The sequence below is a fragment of the Heloderma suspectum genome, chromosome 16 (assembly GCF_057233095.1).
Source record: "Heloderma suspectum isolate Gila_16-S chromosome 16, 16-S_ref, whole genome shotgun sequence".
Taxonomy (NCBI): Eukaryota; Metazoa; Chordata; class Lepidosauria; order Squamata; family Helodermatidae; genus Heloderma; species Heloderma suspectum.
The window spans coordinates 16429707-16445809 of NC_139473.1; the positions used below are offsets into that span (position 1 = coordinate 16429707).

At 49.7% G+C, this 16103-nt stretch overlaps 1 protein-coding gene across 1 annotated transcript in view; it reads left to right on the top strand.

The window, feature by feature from the left end:
* LOC146334991 (ras GTPase-activating protein 4-like) overlaps positions 1-16103 on the top strand; it is a 92599-nt gene that overhangs the window by 64711 nt on the left and 11785 nt on the right. The window contains exons 8-16 of the mRNA XM_084823387.1: positions 488-579; positions 1255-1372; positions 1753-1906; positions 4496-4560; positions 4688-4800; positions 6221-6413; positions 7510-7647; positions 12490-12634; positions 14699-14868. Coding sequence (XP_084679513.1) covers positions 488-579; positions 1255-1372; positions 1753-1906; positions 4496-4560; positions 4688-4800; positions 6221-6413; positions 7510-7647; positions 12490-12634; positions 14699-14868 — 1188 coding nt within the window. The remainder of the gene's footprint in view (positions 1-487; positions 580-1254; positions 1373-1752; positions 1907-4495; positions 4561-4687; positions 4801-6220; positions 6414-7509; positions 7648-12489; positions 12635-14698; positions 14869-16103) is intronic.

Sequence of the window (16103 nt, forward strand, 5' to 3'; positions counted from 1 at the left end):
TTACTGGTTCTGAGTGAAACCTGGAGCGGATTCGCCACCCCACTGATATCGCAGTTAGCAGCCTCCACTGTTGCCTATTCTGACTGGCAGCGGCTCCCCAGGGTTTCAAACAGGAGTCTTTCCCAGGTCTATCTAGAGAAGCCAGGGATTGAATCTTGGACCTTCGGCATACAAAGCATGTGCTCCACCACTGAGTTCTAATCCTTTCCTAATGGCGAGGCCCCCTTTTGAATGGTCCGGTTTTCCTGCAAAACAAACATTAAAATGTTTGGGAAGCAACTGTCCAGAACCAGGGCCCAGCGACTTTTTCCATCACCTGCTACGTGATCCTTTTTTTAAATTGGGGTTGCTGGGGGTATGGGAGCTTGCTACATATGGGAGTAAGCACCCATCTTGATCTTTCTTTCTTTCTTTCTTTCTTTCTTTCTTTCTTTCTTTCTCTCTCTCTCTCTCTCTCTCTCTCTCAATCTCTCTCTCTCTTTTGCAGGTGGTTTTCAATGTACAAGGGCTGGAGGCCGTTCAGCGAGAGGAAGGATGGTTTTTGCTCCGGCCGGACAAATCCAAGCCAAGACTGGATGAGTGAGTCTCTGTATCTCAAAGGGGGTGTGCCTGATTGCCAAAGGAAAAATGAGAGCAGAGTCGAGGCGGCAAGTCAGAGTGTTAGCATGTTTCTCATAACATAGGAAAGCTACACCAGCTGCCCCCAGGAAACCCACAAGCAGGACGGGGGTGCAACAGCACCCTCCCACCCATGTTCCCCAGCAACTGGTGTACATAGGCACACTGCCTCTGATACTGGAGGTAGCATACAGCCATCATGACTAGTAGCCACGGATAGCCTTCTCCTCCAGGAATTTCTCTAACCCCCTTTTAAAGCCATCCAAGTGGGTGGCCATCACGACGTCTTGTGGAAGTGAATTCCATAGTTTAAGTGAGCTGTGCGAAGAAGTCCTTCCTTTGATCTGTCCTGAATCTCCCGCCTATCATGGGATGACCCCATCGGTTCTAGAATTACGAGAGATGGAGAAAAATGGCTCAAAATAGAGCCTTTAATGTCACATCACCCACTTCTGGAACTCCCTGCCACTACAAAGTAAGGAGGTGCCAACCACTCTGGGTTTTCAGCTTCTGCTAAAAAGATATCTTTTCCAAAAAGAATTTCCGGGCAGGTAATCTTGTCTCCTGTACATCGCTTATCACCACCGTGTCACAGGGCAGCTCGACCGCATGATCCTGTCTTTCCTTCCATTTCAGAGGCAATCTGGGCTCCTTACACCTCCAGGTGCAACTCCGGGATGAGATGGTTCTTCCCTCCATTCACTACCAGCCTCTGGTCCAGCTGTTGTGCCAGGAGGTTAAAGCAGGTGCAAAGGTGAGTTTTGCCCATCCTTCTTGTCCCAGAGTGGTGAAGTGGTTTGAATGTTTGACTAGGAGGAGCCAGGCAATTCTCCCTACTCAGCTATGAGGCTAATTGGATGACCTTGGGCTACTAGTCACTCTCTCATAGCCTAACCTGCCTTGCAGGGTTGTTGTGAGGATAAAACATCTTTGGAGAGAAGGTGGAATATAAATGTAATAAATAAATATTTGACTACATAGAGAATGGACCCTCTAATTTTCTGTATACATGCACAAAACCCAATAGATTTGTGTGAAAAGTATCCTCCTTCTGTGATTCTCCTTCTGTGATTCTATTAAAATCTCCATGGAGCGTGTTTCCTCAGCTTTCCTCCCTTCTTTATCCCCTGACAGGACAGGAAAGTGCATTTAATAACCCTGATCGATGAAACTACAACCGCAGAATACAGACAGGAAGTTGCCGTCAACCTCGTCAAGCTCTTCCTGGGTCAAGGATTAGTCAAAGAGTTCTTGGACCTCCTTTTCAAGCTAGAATTGGATAAAACTGGTAAACACTCAGAGAGTGATGGGCACAAAAACAGACAAATGGGAGGCTGAGAGAGAGAGAGAGAGAGAGCGAGAGCGTGGTGTAGTGGTTAGGGTGTTGGACCTGGACTGGAGAAATCTGGGTTCAAGTCCCCACTCAGCCATGAAGCTCACTGGGTGACTTTGGGCCAGTCACTGATTCTCAGCCTAACTGACCTCACGGGGTTGTTGTGAGGAAGAAATAGAGAGGAGGAGGATCACGTATGCCATCTTGGACTCCTTGGAGGAAAGGCAGGATATAAATGTAACAAATAAATAAATAAATGAGAATAAATAATAAGCCCTGCATTGTTTGGACCAGTGCTTCGCACCTTGGAGAGCTCCTTTAGAGTTCTGACTGGTTTTGGCTGAAACGCGGAGCAGATTCATCGGAGTCACCGGCTTCCCCTGGTTTGGGCATCTCTTTATGCCTCTGGGGCGGCGTGGGGATGCCATGTGTGCATATGGGGAAAAAGCTTCAGACCTGCCCCGTTTAAATTGATGGGACATTGATTGATTTCAATTCATCCCCACTTTTTGATTGGGCATTGACTGCTCCTGTCCACCTTGCCTTCCCAAAGGGGTTGTTTTTCCTAGTGCATATCCCCTTCCAACCTGCACCTTTGTCTTGTAGTTGTGTAGCGATTGGGTGAACTCCCTTTGGCTCGACTTGGAATTGGCAGGGTGTTTACGAGCTTCCTTGGAACAATAAGAAAGATCAGAATAAGTTCACCCCCCGCCCCAGAGTGTTTTCTCCTGGCTCGTAATGTTGGGGGATAGCAACCCTACGCTGGCAAGAAACAACGGCCTCTACCCAGAATGAGAAGAACACTTCTTTTCGGCAAGTTCTACAGAGGCTCTGGTGGTATTTACCAGGGAGAGCCGTTTCCCAGGCTGATTTGCCTGGTAGGCTACTACAGTGTGCTCTACATCGGGCTGCCGTTAAACATTGGAAACGTCAACTGGTACGGAATGCAGCATCCAGAACCAGACATTCAGAATATTCGGGGGTCCCCAACCTTTTTGGGTTGGTGGGCGCGTTTGGAATTTAGCACGAGTGTTGTGAGCGCTCTCATATAAATTGGCTACCGTGGGTGGGAGCGTGCCCCTTTGTAAAATGGCTGCCGCGGTGGGTGTGGCCAGTCACAAAGCCCTTGTTTCCCACAAGACAAACTGGTGAGACTGAAAGAAGAGTAACTTTGCCCAAGATCTGATGGACAGGGCAGGAATGGGGTCTCAGCTCCAAACCATAACACCACTCTTACGATCCCAAATAAAGATGGTGCTCGAGGGCAGCACTTCACTTTGCAGCATGCCAGCTTCCCAGTTAAAAAAACATTTTTTAATTTTTTAAAAAAATATCTTAAGAAATAAAAATCAGAAAGGGTCCGGAGACCGGTGGGCACCATGTTCGAGACCCCAGGATTACAACACATTACATCCATTGCCTGTGAGTTTGGGGGTTCAGTTTAAAGGGCTGTTTTTGACCTTTAAAGCCCTAAAAGTTTTAGGACCAAACTGACTAACATCCATGGCCCTGTGGGGAAGAAAAAAGAGCGAGGGAGCAAGCAAAGGGAACATCAGGGCCTGCTCCAATTGGACTGCCCCTCCCTTGGGAGATGAGAGGGGGGAACAGGGCCAACCAGCCCTGCTGACAGTCTACCTAATTCTTTTTTCTCCCTCTTCCCTCCCCATCGCCTTTCCTTGTGTGTCTTGTCTTTTTTAGATTGTAAGCCTGCGAGCAGGGACTGTCTTCTTTGTTCATGGATTGTAAGCCGCTCCAAGAGCTTTTTTTGGCTGAGGAGCAGGATAAAAATACAATAAATAAATAGATAGATAGATAGATAGATAGATAGATAGAACCAGTTATATGCAAGACAAAGACAAGCATGGGCCTTAAGATCAGCCTCAGAATCTTTGCTCACTGGCCCACTGCCAAGGTCCATCGGAAGAGCCTTTTCAGTGGTGGGCCCTGGACACCTTTCAGTCTCTCTTCCCAAGAAGTACTCACATCATCCCATCTATGTCTGTTTAAAAATAAATCTTAAGGAAACTCTTTATATTTCAGTCTACATTTTTATTGAGCTATTGAGTGCTGGGTGTTTAGACTGCTGCTGTTTTTAGTTTGGATTTGGATTGTTTTGTGGGTACTCTATATGTTTTTATGTTTATGTTTTTTTAACCAGTCTTATAAGCAGCCTTCGGGGGGGCTTTTCCCTGAAAACGGTGGGGGGGCCATATATATTCCTTAAATAAAATAACTAAAATAAAATAAAAGCACCTCCATATTTCATTGAGCTTCCAACGGACCCTCCAAATCTCTCTTTGTTAACGCAACTTTAAAATATTTTGTTAGCACACACAAATACTTTGTATGTGTACATTTGTGAGGCGAGACTGCCTGAGAATGGTACGTTGTTCTGACTTCCTTGGCGGCAGAGAGGGGGTAAAAGAGTAATGCATTTTTTGTTCTTATTTTATGAAAGCTGTAACTTGTTCATAAGAACCAAAAATGCATTGCCCCAAACAGTATGGCTTAGCCACTAACTGTGAGCGGCTTCCTCTGTTTCAGATGAGCCAAACACTTTGTTTCGGAGTAACTCCCTGGCTTCTAAGTCTATGGAGTCATTTCTGAAGGTATGTGATGGGTTTGTGGTTTCCTGGTGTGACTCCTGAGCGTGTTCTGCGTAAAGCGACAAACAAAACCCCTCTGATCATGCCAGCCAACTCTCTCCCGCCCTGCCCCAAATCGCTCCATCTGTAGGTGGCAGGAATGCAGTATCTCCATCGAGTCCTTGGGCCTACGGTCAATCGGGTGTTTGAAGAGAAGAGATACATCGAGCTGGATCCCAGCAAAGTGGAGAGTAAAGATGTGGGGTAAGAGGAAAGGAGGCGCATCACTGTACTGTATTCCTATCACGGCTGCAGGAATCCCCTGTGAAGGGGAAACTATAAACCAGAGCAGCATACACACTCTGTCAGAAAAATCAGAATTTGGTCCCGCAGCAATCTAAATTATATGGCAAGAAACAGCTGGATGTGGTGCCCTGCATACATTATCCCAATATCAGTGGCTTTGCATGATTTTGCATAACATGGTCTACATTAGTTTGTCAAGGAAATACGGAGAGCCTTGACCCTCGTCTCCTGAATCTGGTTTCGTGCTCTTTTTACAGAGGCTTTAGATTGTGGGTGGATAACCTGCAGCCCTCCAGACATTGTTGGACTATAATTTCTATCATCCCTGACCTTTGTCCATGCTGGCTGGGCCTGATGGGAGTTGGAGTCCTTCTGACTCTTTTCTGATTTGTTCTGGTTTTCCAATCATAGAATCATAGAATAGTAGGGTTGGAAGGGGCCTACAAGGCCATCTTCAATGGTCAATGCAGGAATCCAAGTCAGCATCTTCAATGCTCAATGCAGGAATCCAAGTCAGAATGCAGGAATCCAAGTCAGATGATGATGATAATGTAGTGTCATAGTGTCCAGTGTGGATTGGCAAAGCACCATTGAAGTTTTCCTGGGCTATTGTGTCTTCTAATTAATTAGTTCCACCTTGTGGCTTCTGCAGTATTTCCTACTATTCAGCGTGGCAGCGGCATCACTGATGAATAGCCCCGTGATTGCCCCTTTATCAGTCAATTCCTATTCTCCCAGGCTAGGAGGTAGGAGGGCTTTAATTACCGATTTCGCCACATTCTTTTTCTTCTCTTTGGGCTTTTTAAATTGCAGAATAGTGCTATGCAGAGAAGCAGGGATACATGACATAAGTCTGTGCACAGAACGTGCCAAGAAACACTGCCTTCTTCAAAGGTCTCTGAAATCTGCGGAGATATACTTGCTCACGCCCTTTGCATAACAATGGGCATTTTACTACCACTAGGATCTGTGTGAAGTGACATGGCTCCATTTCAAACTGTTTGTCATCACAGTTTGATTCTTTCAGAAGTGGGAGTGCTGTCGTTTAGGCCTGGCTGAGAGCCACCCGCTTTGTCCCAAGAGCGATGCCGTCCTATTTCATTTTCATTTGTTTCATCTCCCCGGTTAAGTTTCAGTTTCATTTCCCCAGTTAAGTTTCATTTCTTCAGGGCTGTATATGTGGCCAGACGGTGGCTTTTCATTGATCAAGGGCAGGTATGCGTGCAGGCTCAGAGGCACTGCACCATCACATTTTCTGAGTGAACTCCCGCTTTCAACTTTTGTGAAAGAGACCGGACGGAGATGATGTGTGGGAAAAGATGCCGAGGAGTGACCCGGAAGTAAATGGCGGGCTTTCTTATGCTGCTTCCTGGGCCAGGTGCTCCAGCCTCCACCGGATCCAAAGCGAAAGTGACATGATCCAGCAGAGTGCCCAGCTCCTTCGGTCCTACCTAGCAGACCTGCTCGCTGCCATCACCGAGTCCATCAAGGTGTGTCCTGCCGTCATCCGCACCACCTTTCAGAAGCTTTTCAAGAGAGTGGGGGAGCGCTTCCCCGAAGAGAGAGACCAGGTCAGTCCAGTGGCATCCTTCTCACCCCTGTCCTGGGTTCTTCTTGAGGTCTCACCGCCCCCCCCCCCCGCCCAAGTGGGGAAGGCCAAACAGACAGGATTTTCTTTTTGCTCACTGTGAAGCTTTGAGGCCTACAGAGGCAAGAAAAAGGGTCAGGCCTAGAGGCCTGGAGATTTTTGTTGGGAGGGGTATCCCTGAGAGGAGTAGTTTCTTTTCCCTGGTTAAGTTTCAGTTTCATTTCCCCAGTTAAGTTTCATTTCTTCAGGACTGAAGCAGTGCTTTCGGTTTTGTGGAGGGTAGGTATAAAAAGAGAGTGAGAGAGCCAGGAGCAGAGTCAGGAGACCAGAGTCTGAAGAGTGAGCAGGAAGAAGCAGCCTGGAGAAGTTTAAGTACAGCTAGTGTAAAGGAACTTGCATTTTGCACATTTTATTTTCCTTTAAGGCCTTTTGTATCACTCAGCTCTATTGTGTAAATACCTATAGTTGTGATTGCTCGCTTTAAATTTACCAGTAAACTGTTGTGGTTAAACCCTGTGTCTAGAGTGTCATTCACCCCACGTCTACAGCCTAAACCCCACATTTTTGGGAAGGGAAGTTTAAAAGAAGGAAGGTGGGACTCCTAAGGAGGCAAGAGATCCTGAAGGAGTTGCTCAGGGGGTCAAGGTCATAAGGGGAACCTTGACACTCACCTTTTAGATTAGGGGTTTATTAACAATGCACGCATAGTAGGGAGAAAGAATGTGACTACAACTCGGAGTTCACCCCAAGAAGTTAATTTGCAGGATCTTCAGGGCAAGCTAAATCAAGGATGTCTTCACACAATGCATAATTTTTAATTATTTATTGTTTTTATTGATTTCTATATTTCTATACTGGCTTTCTCAAGCCAGCAGGGGTTTTGCCATGTTCTTCCATGGGGTGGATTAACCAGTGCCAAAGCCAGGCAAGGAGCACCCGTGACAGTTTGGTTACCCAGAATTCCTGCTTGAGCTTCTGACCGGGAGGGCTTTTGTGTGGCATCTTAATGCGAACTGGAGGCTTCCTCTTTCCATCTTGTTTTGATGTTGAGTCCTCTGCTTCTGCTTCTCGACTTGCAGAACCTGAAATTCATTGCCATCACCAGCTTCCTCTGCCTGCGTTTCTTCTCGCCCGCCATCATGTCCCCCAAGCTATTCCACCTGCGGGAGAAGCATGCCGATGCCCGCACCAGCCGGACCCTGCTCCTTCTGGCCAAGGTAGGGGCAGTATGGCTCTTTCCTCCTGCACTCCACGTGGTCGTTTGGTTCTTGTGTCCTCAGGCAGCTGCTGAGGCAACTGTTCTGCCAGGGGCAGAGGTTCTTTAGGATTCGAACGAGAACGCACCAGGTTGGTTCCTTTCCCGGATTTTATTTAGTGGGAGAGGCAAGATATTAACGGCAGAAAAAACATGGAAAGAAACAGGGAGATATAGCCAGTGTGTGCCTCTTCAGTTACTTGGAACCCCACCACAGTCACAAATGTGCCAGACAGCCGCGTGGCACCATCCTTTCCCATGAAGAGGGTCGTCATTAGTACTGTACAAAGCCCTAAACAATTTGGGCCTGGGATATCTGAGAGAGCGCCTTCTCCCTTACCAACCAGCCCAGTCACTGAGGTAATCGGAGGGCTTGCTCCTGGTGGTTCCACATAGCCCGATTGGAGTCCACCAGGAGAGGAGCCTTCAGCGTGGTGGCCCCCTTTCTTTGGAACTCCCTGCCCCGGAGGTCAGGCAGGCACCAACACTGCTGTTTCCAGCGCCTCCTGAAAACAGCGCTGTTCCAGGAGGCATTCCGTAACTGACCAGTCACGGTTTCTCTTGGTATTCTGTTTTTACAATAGCATAATTTTAATCTGGTGTTTTAATCTTTTTATCCTTTTACTGTTTCATCTCTTGTGTGCACCGCTCCAAAATCTGTTCTAGATATGGAGCGGTATATAAATATTGTAAACAAATAAATAGGTCCTTTGGGGCTCTTTATATTGCATTTCTCTCGTCGGTTCCAATATATTCTGCCAACTCATAGTTACATCACTAATTAGCTCTCATTTGGCTACATGCTAACACATCTGACAGACTATCTAGTGCATATGTAGTTTCAAGGTTATGTACGTTAACCATGAGTGATCGGTTGTTGCATACAACTGGTATCCCTGATTAGTTCATTGGTTACACATCTTGCCCAGAAAATCCTCCCTAAACTCTCCCCTTTGGGCTCAAGAGAAAGTGCAGGCACAGAGGAGGAACGAAAGGGAAGACTCGGGCCTGGAGATTGGCGCATGGGGGAGCCAGTGTCATACACCACTATTGCCATCCTCATGATCATAGTAGTTTTCTGGAATGGGTCCCGCTACGGCTCCCCACAGGGCCCATCACTGACATCCGTCCTATGCCATGATCCCCAGCATGCATCGAAGGCTCTGATGAGGATGACGGATAGGACGCTCCCTGCCTTATTCAGGGCCCTCCCGGCCAGAAGACACAGCACCACCATCATCCCCTGGCTCAGACGACAAGTGCCAGGCAGAACCTCCATCTCCCCAGCCACACAGAAGTCTCAGACCGTGGAATCATGAGAGACACCCTTCAATAGCCCACTCCGCTCCTTCGGGTGGAGGGGAGCTGGCCTCGCTTCAGGTCTTGTCAGCCTGCATAAGGCTTCAGTTGGCTCTAGCTACCCACTGAGACAACATGAGAGTGGTCCAGCCAGGAGGAGGCACTAGGAACTCTCCAGGGTCCTAATTTCTTCCTTCCTGCATCCGCATTCCTGCCTTGAACTTATTACCAGCTTCCCCTGCGACCCTCAATGCACCCTGAAATGGAGCACCCTAGGCTATGGTCCAAGGGGCCACAAAGAGTCGGGCACGACTTACAACAACAACAAAGGCCCTCTTTCCCCCGATCAGCACCTTGTGGCTGAGTCTGGGAGCTGCCGTTTGATCTCCCACAATGCCCCTGCTTTAGCATTCCTCCAGGGGATTGGGGGAAATGTCAATGGCGGGTCCTAGACCCTGCCACCTGATGCTGATCGGAGTGCCATTGCTGCTGTGTCCCGCTGCTACCAGGGAAGCCTACAAGGCCTCACCCACATAGGAGGAGGGGACCCACCAGAAACCACTTCGCCAGGAACGGCCTCATGCCCACAGCTTGCCTGGTGTTCATCTGCAGTGGGCTGGATGTTGCGCACACTGCTAGGAATCCACAATGTTTTGGCTTGGCTTACTAGGAAAGCCATAATTCTGTGGTCACCATGGATCCGGGCCTGCCTCCGAGTCCTCTGCGTGTGCCAACGAACTTGGTGGCGGTGAGGATTTTATCTCATGGAATCACTGGTGGCTGGTGGCTCCGATGTCAGTGGAGCAGGTAATCCACCCCGGGTTTCAGTCAGAACCAGTCAGAACTCTAAAGGAGCTCTCCAAGCCCCTTGGAGAGCTCCTTTAGAGTTCTGACTGGTTCTGACTGAAACCCGGAGTGGATTCCCCACCCCACTGACATCGGAGCCATCAGCCTCCACTTCATGGAATCAGAGTCGAACGGTTCTTGGAGGTCATCTAGTCTAACCCCCTGCTCAATACAGGATCTACAGTGCAGGTTGCAACCACAGCATCTCTGGCAGATGGCCACCCAGCCTTTCCTTTAGTGGAGGAGGGCCTGTCACCACCCCAGGGAGTCTGTTCCACTGTCGAACAGCTCTTACTGCTGGATGTTTAGCCAAAATCTGCTTCCCTGCAATTTCCTCCCATTGGTTCTTCTCCCCTCTGGAGCAGCTGAGAACAAGTCTGCTCCATATTCTTTCTGATGGCCCTTCAGACGTTTGAAGGCAGCTATCTTGTCTCCTTAGATCTTTCAACCGTTCCTCCTAGGACTTGGTTTCCAGACCTCTCACCATCTTGGTTGCCTTCCTCTAGACATGCAAACGTCCTTCTTAAAATGTGGTGCCCAGAACTGGGCACAGTACCCTAGATGGGACCTGATCAGCAGAGAGTACAGTGACTCCCCGTGATCTGGGCACTGTGCTTCTTTTGTGAACGCAGCCTGAGATTGCATTCGCCTTTTTAGCAGCTGCAGAGCATTGCTGGCTCATGAACAGCTTGTATGATCCACCACTAAGGCGCTCATGTTATTGCTGTGCTTTGGAGGAAGCTGAACCGGTGAGTCCTTGGTGCTCCTCCTGCCCTTTCTCTTCTGGCTCGGGAGAGGGGAGGAGGGTCTCTCACAGGCTCACATTAGACATCTGGGGACAGGTGCCTCTGGCATGTGGATTCGTTTTATGTAATCACATTTTTGTCCTGCATTCCTTACAAGGCGCTCCGTGTATACATACACAATGACTGTACCCCCTCCCCCACTTTATCTTCTTAGCAACCCTGCGAGGTAGGTCAGGCTGAGAGATAGTGACTGTGGCCAGGGTCTCCCAGAGTGCTTCATGGCTGAGCAGCGATTTGAACCCGGATCTTTTTTATGGCTATCTATAAATATATATGGGGCCGTGGTGGCTTAGTGGTTAAGACGCTGAATTGCAGACCGGAAGGTTGGCAGGACAGCAGTTCGAGACCTGAGTGCCGCGTGACGGAGCGAGCTCCCGTCTTCAGTCCCAGCTCCTGCCTACCTAGCAAGAAATTTGAAATTCGCAAGAAATTGCAGGTAATTGCAAGCAAGCAAGAAATTCGAAATTTGAAAGCAAGCATTTGCAAGCAAGTGAGAAATTCGAAATTCGAAAGCAAGAAATTGCAAGTAGATAAATAGGTACCGCTTCGGCGGGAAAGGTAACAGCGTTCCGTGCACCTCGGTGTTCAGTCATGCCGGCCACATGACCACGGAAGCGTCTTCGGACAGCGCTGGCTCTTCGGCTTAGAAACGGGGATGAGCACCGCACCCTAGAGTCGGACATGACTGGTTGGGGACACCTTTACCTTTTATAAATATATATACCGCTTAATATAGTGACATCTCTAAATCTCCTGAATCTCCAAGTCCCATTCTTCTCTCCGCTATGCATCTCACTGGCTCTCTGCTTGATTTGTGGAGGTCTGTCTCTGGTCTACAGTGACAGTTGTGCTGCTAGCCACGGACCACTGAGCAGAGGTCCACAGCCTTGTGGCCTGGGGGGCAGCCTGGAGGACCCCCCCCCCAATGGTGCTATCTGATTGGCTGAGCTCGCTGCCACCTTCGATCTGGGGACGGGAAATGATTTAAATAAAAATGGTGCCCAGTTGCAGCAGTTCTCAAAGTCCTGCCGTGCTTTATTTTACAATATGCACCGGCCGGTTGACAGCAGCCTTATCCGCTTTGCCTAACTGCCGGCCAGTGAGACGAGGGGAGCTGAGGACAGCCAAGCCCTCCCTCCCCGCCAAGAGCAGAGCTGAGGTACTTCCTGATGGCATGATTTAGTAATGGTGTCTCCTGTTAGAAAGGCAATTAGCAGAGAAAAAACAAAAGGCAAAACAGAATGAGTTTACCAGTCCCACATGCACACAAGGCTATTTTAATAATACCAGGAGACTACGGTCTTCTTTAGTGCAAAAAAGGAAAACAGTTTTGCTCACAAATCCTCTTGCATATACAATGCAGGTATAGCGTAGAGTTTCAAAAGGAGTCTATTCAGTCTATTTTGGGTTCCATTACACCGGCAGGAGCGCGAGAGCAAACGCACATGCTCCCAGCAATAGTGGAGGTCGGGGGGGGAGGAAGGGGAGGAGCAAAAGGACGAAATCATGGGAAACCACACTGTAGGCTATAGAGACCCTGAGGCTAGCTGTGGTCAGAATTCTGATGAACTAAATAATTGCAACACCACCCCCTTCCAGTAACTTGCAGACGGGGTTGCAATATTCCCAAAGCTTCCCAGAGGTTAAAGAAGAAGAAGAAGAAGAAAGTGGATCAGGAGTAACAGGGAGGGAGAGTGGGCAAGAAGATCAGCTCTTCTCCATAGGCCCAGCGAACGTTTTGTTAAAAAACAGCATGGCCAGGGGGGCGGGGGGGAGGGCAGAAGGCACCTTGCACCTTATCTTGAACCCGGCAGCGCCTCTGGCAGTGACTTCTCCGACGTGTTAATTGCCAGGCCATGCAGAACGTGGGGAACTTGGACACGAGCGTCAGCCGTGCCAAGGAAGCGTGGATGGCCCCGCTGCAGCCCACCGTCCAACGGGGCGTCGCACAGATGAAGCAGTTCATCCTCCAACTCATTGCCATCGGGGAGAAAGAAGGTCAGTGCTGGAGGGAGGCGGCGAGGGGGTGCTGACTGCGTTGCTCCGCTGGCGGCTTGGCAGGGAGGTCTCTTGCAGGGCCCCCAGCCAACTCGTGTCTTGCTGGCCAGGCCAATACGCCACGTGCAGAAAGGCAGCTGTTCCTGGGGGGACGGAAACCAGGTGGGTGCCACATCCAGGCGAGCTCCAGCCCAGACAGGTTCATGGAAGCTGCAGCTGGTGTGGAACGCGGCGGCTCGCCGGATCAAAGGCAGCCACCGGCGTGATCACATCGCTCTGGTGCTGAAGGAGTTGCACTGGCTACCAGTTGTTTCCCCGGCCAAATTCATAGAATCATAGAATAGTAGGGTTGGAAGGGGCCTACAAGGCCATCGAGTCCAACCCCAATTCAAGGTGTTGGTTTTGACCTTTAGAACCCTATGCAGCTCCGGCCCAGCCTATCTCAAGGAGTGCCTCCAGCAACACCAGACAGGCCACTCAACAAGATCAGCCTCGGATGGCCTTCTCTCTGCCCCGTCAGCCAGGACAGCTAGGCTGGTGAGGACGAGGGAGAGGGCCTTCTCTGTGGTGGCCCTCACTCTGTGGAACTCCCTCCCTAGGGAACTCCGCCATGCCCCCTCTTTAATGAGCTCCCGCCACGCATTAAAAACGTGGTTGTTCAGGCAGGCATTTGGGGTGGGTTAGGGTATTTTTAGAAATATGATGTTTTAATGTAGAATTTTATTGTTTTCAAACTGTTTGTATTGCTGTAAATCGCCCAGAGTGGCCAGGTGACTGGCCAGATGGGCGATTAAGAAATTTAATAAATAAAAATAAATAAAATAAATGGAGGGGAAGTCCGTGATGGCTACAGACACCCTCCAAGTTCGCATCTCTGAATACCAGGTGCAGAGGGAGGAGAACAGGAACAGGCTCTTGAACATCAGAATATCAAAAGAGCCCTGTTGGATCAGGCCAGGGTCCATTTAGTCCAGCATTCTGTTCACACAATGGCCAGCATTCTGTTCACACAGCTGTCGACCAGGAACCCACAAGCAGGACACGAATGCAACAGCACCCTCCCGCCTATGTTCCCCAGCAATAGTGTACATAGGCTCACTGCCTCTGGTTCTGGAGGTACCACAAAGCCATCAGGACCAGTAGCCATTGATAGTATTGCCTTTACTTCCCGCTTATGGGCTTCCCTAGTTGGCCACAGTAAGACACATAAGAATATAAGGACATCAGATGAGCCCCGCTGGATCAGAGCCAGGGTCCATCTAGTCCAGCGTTCTGTTCTCACAGCAGCCAACCAGCTGCCCACAGAAAATTCTTGGTCTGATCTAGCAGGGCTCTTCTTATGTTCTTATGTTCTTAACCCACAAGCACAAGTGCAACGCAGTCGGGGTTTGGGTCAGAACCGGTCAGAATGCCAAAGGAGCTATCCAGGGCGCAAAGCGTGGAAGGAAGCACCTTGGATGCTCTGGCCCAGGCAATGACGGTGGTGAGGAGGGGGAAGAGAAGACACACGGTCTCCTTTCACACTGGCATCTGCCTGGCACGCCGGCCAGCGGGAGCAATGATGAGGAAGGCAAGGAGGAGCGAGAGCGGCTGGGGACCACGGCGGGGAGGCAACCCAGTCCCTGAGAGTGCAGGCCCTCCGGGGGTGCCTTGCCCAAGAGCCCTCAGAAACTGGCAGTGGCACTGCGGCGGATGCCACTGTAGAGTAAGACACACAGCCCCCCTCAAGGCTCCCTGTTTTCCCGCCTTACCTGGGCTGGGACCTGCCACGGGTCAGACAGGACTTGGTGCACGTTTGAGAGCTGAAGGAGCAGGCTGGCAAACAGCCGTGAACCAGCAAAGCCCCTATTTGAATGTCTCCCCTGCTATAAAACGTACGTGGTGTTGCCAAGGGAGCCATTTCTCCCCACCTCAGTCTTTCTATTTGTAATATGGGGATAAATAACGCTGAGCTCCCTTCCAGTATGTGAAGCATTCTGCATGCAAAGGGTTTTTTAAAAAATGTCAGGTCCGGTGAGTATTTTCTTCTGATTGGCTTCTGTGGATTTGCCATGTTCCTTGCAGAGTTAGACCTGCAAAAGGCCCTTTCTCTGCAGACTCAAGTTGTGAAAGAGGGACCTCTGTTTATCCATAAGAATAAGAGCAAAGGGCCCCTTCTATCCTCCTCCTTTAAGAAGCTCTACTTCTCACTAACCAGTGATGCCCTCACCTATGCCAAGACAGCCAATTCCAAGGTAAGGAGACAGCAGGGACTAGACGCTTGATAAGTTGGTGTCACAGGGAAGGCCTATTGCTCGCGACATAAACTCCTCTTGAGGAGGAGTTCAGTTTCATTTATTTCATTTCAAAGCCGCCCCACCGCCAAAGCTCCCTGGGCGGCTCACCAAAACGACAACCCCCAAAATACAGCGTCACAAAAGCATAATACAAAATCTTTAACGTACAAAATTTAAAACCTAAAAAAAAAATCCAGTTGCAATAGCTGGGGTTACAAAGCCTTCCAGGCAAGGCTTTTTATTGTACCATCGCTCTGCTTCACTCACAGAATTTTATGGGGGCGGGGGGGACGACTAGAGGACGTCCTCCTCAATTTGCCGCTTCTTCCATCTCTTCTGGTGAGGGGAAAAAAAAACCATCTGCTCGGGAGGGAAAGATGGAATAGCTGCACAATCCCTTTTGAGCGGTAGGGGCTAGGAGCCTAGAAACACACGTGATTATCTTACAGAATTTGCAATCACAAGATGGGGATGACCTTAAAAGGGGATTAGCCAAATCCGTGGAAGAAGAGAGAACCATTATAATGCTCGGAGTCGGCGTCAAGGGTGGGCCTGGGTGGGCTCCTGCCGAGGGCCCACGCCCCAGCAGGGGCCCACAGACCAGAGCCCCCTGGAGTTGCTCCTCCTCTTCCTTGTTGCCATTGCTTGTTCCTCTGCCTCTCGCTCTGGCCCAGACAACAGTGGTGGCGGGAAGGAGGTGCAGGGGATGCCACGGCCTCTTCGCTCCGTGGTTCTCTGCCTGCCAAGCAAGCCAGGGGCAGCGATGAAGGGAAAGAGGAGGAGGAGACGCAGTGGCCATGGCGGTGAGACGGTTGACTCACTGAGGGAGGGGCACCATTCAAGGTGCCTTGCCCAAGGGCCCTCCACAATCCCTGATGGCAATGTGGGACCTCCATCTTTAGAGATGGTCTACCTCTGAATACAGTTGCTGGGAGCAACAGCAGGGCAGGGTTTCTGGAAGCATCGAATTGGCCCCATGGTTGGAAGCAGGATGCTGGGCTATTGTAACTGGGGTTTTTTTTAGGTTTTAAATCTTGTACGTTAAAGATTTTGTATTATGTTTTTGTGATGCTGTATTTTGGGGGTCGTCGTTTTGGTGAGCCGCCCAGGGAGCTTTGGCGGTGGGGCGGCTTTGAAATGAAGTAAACGAAGCTGAATGATCCCGCAGGTCTCTGTTTCTTACGCTCTCGTGG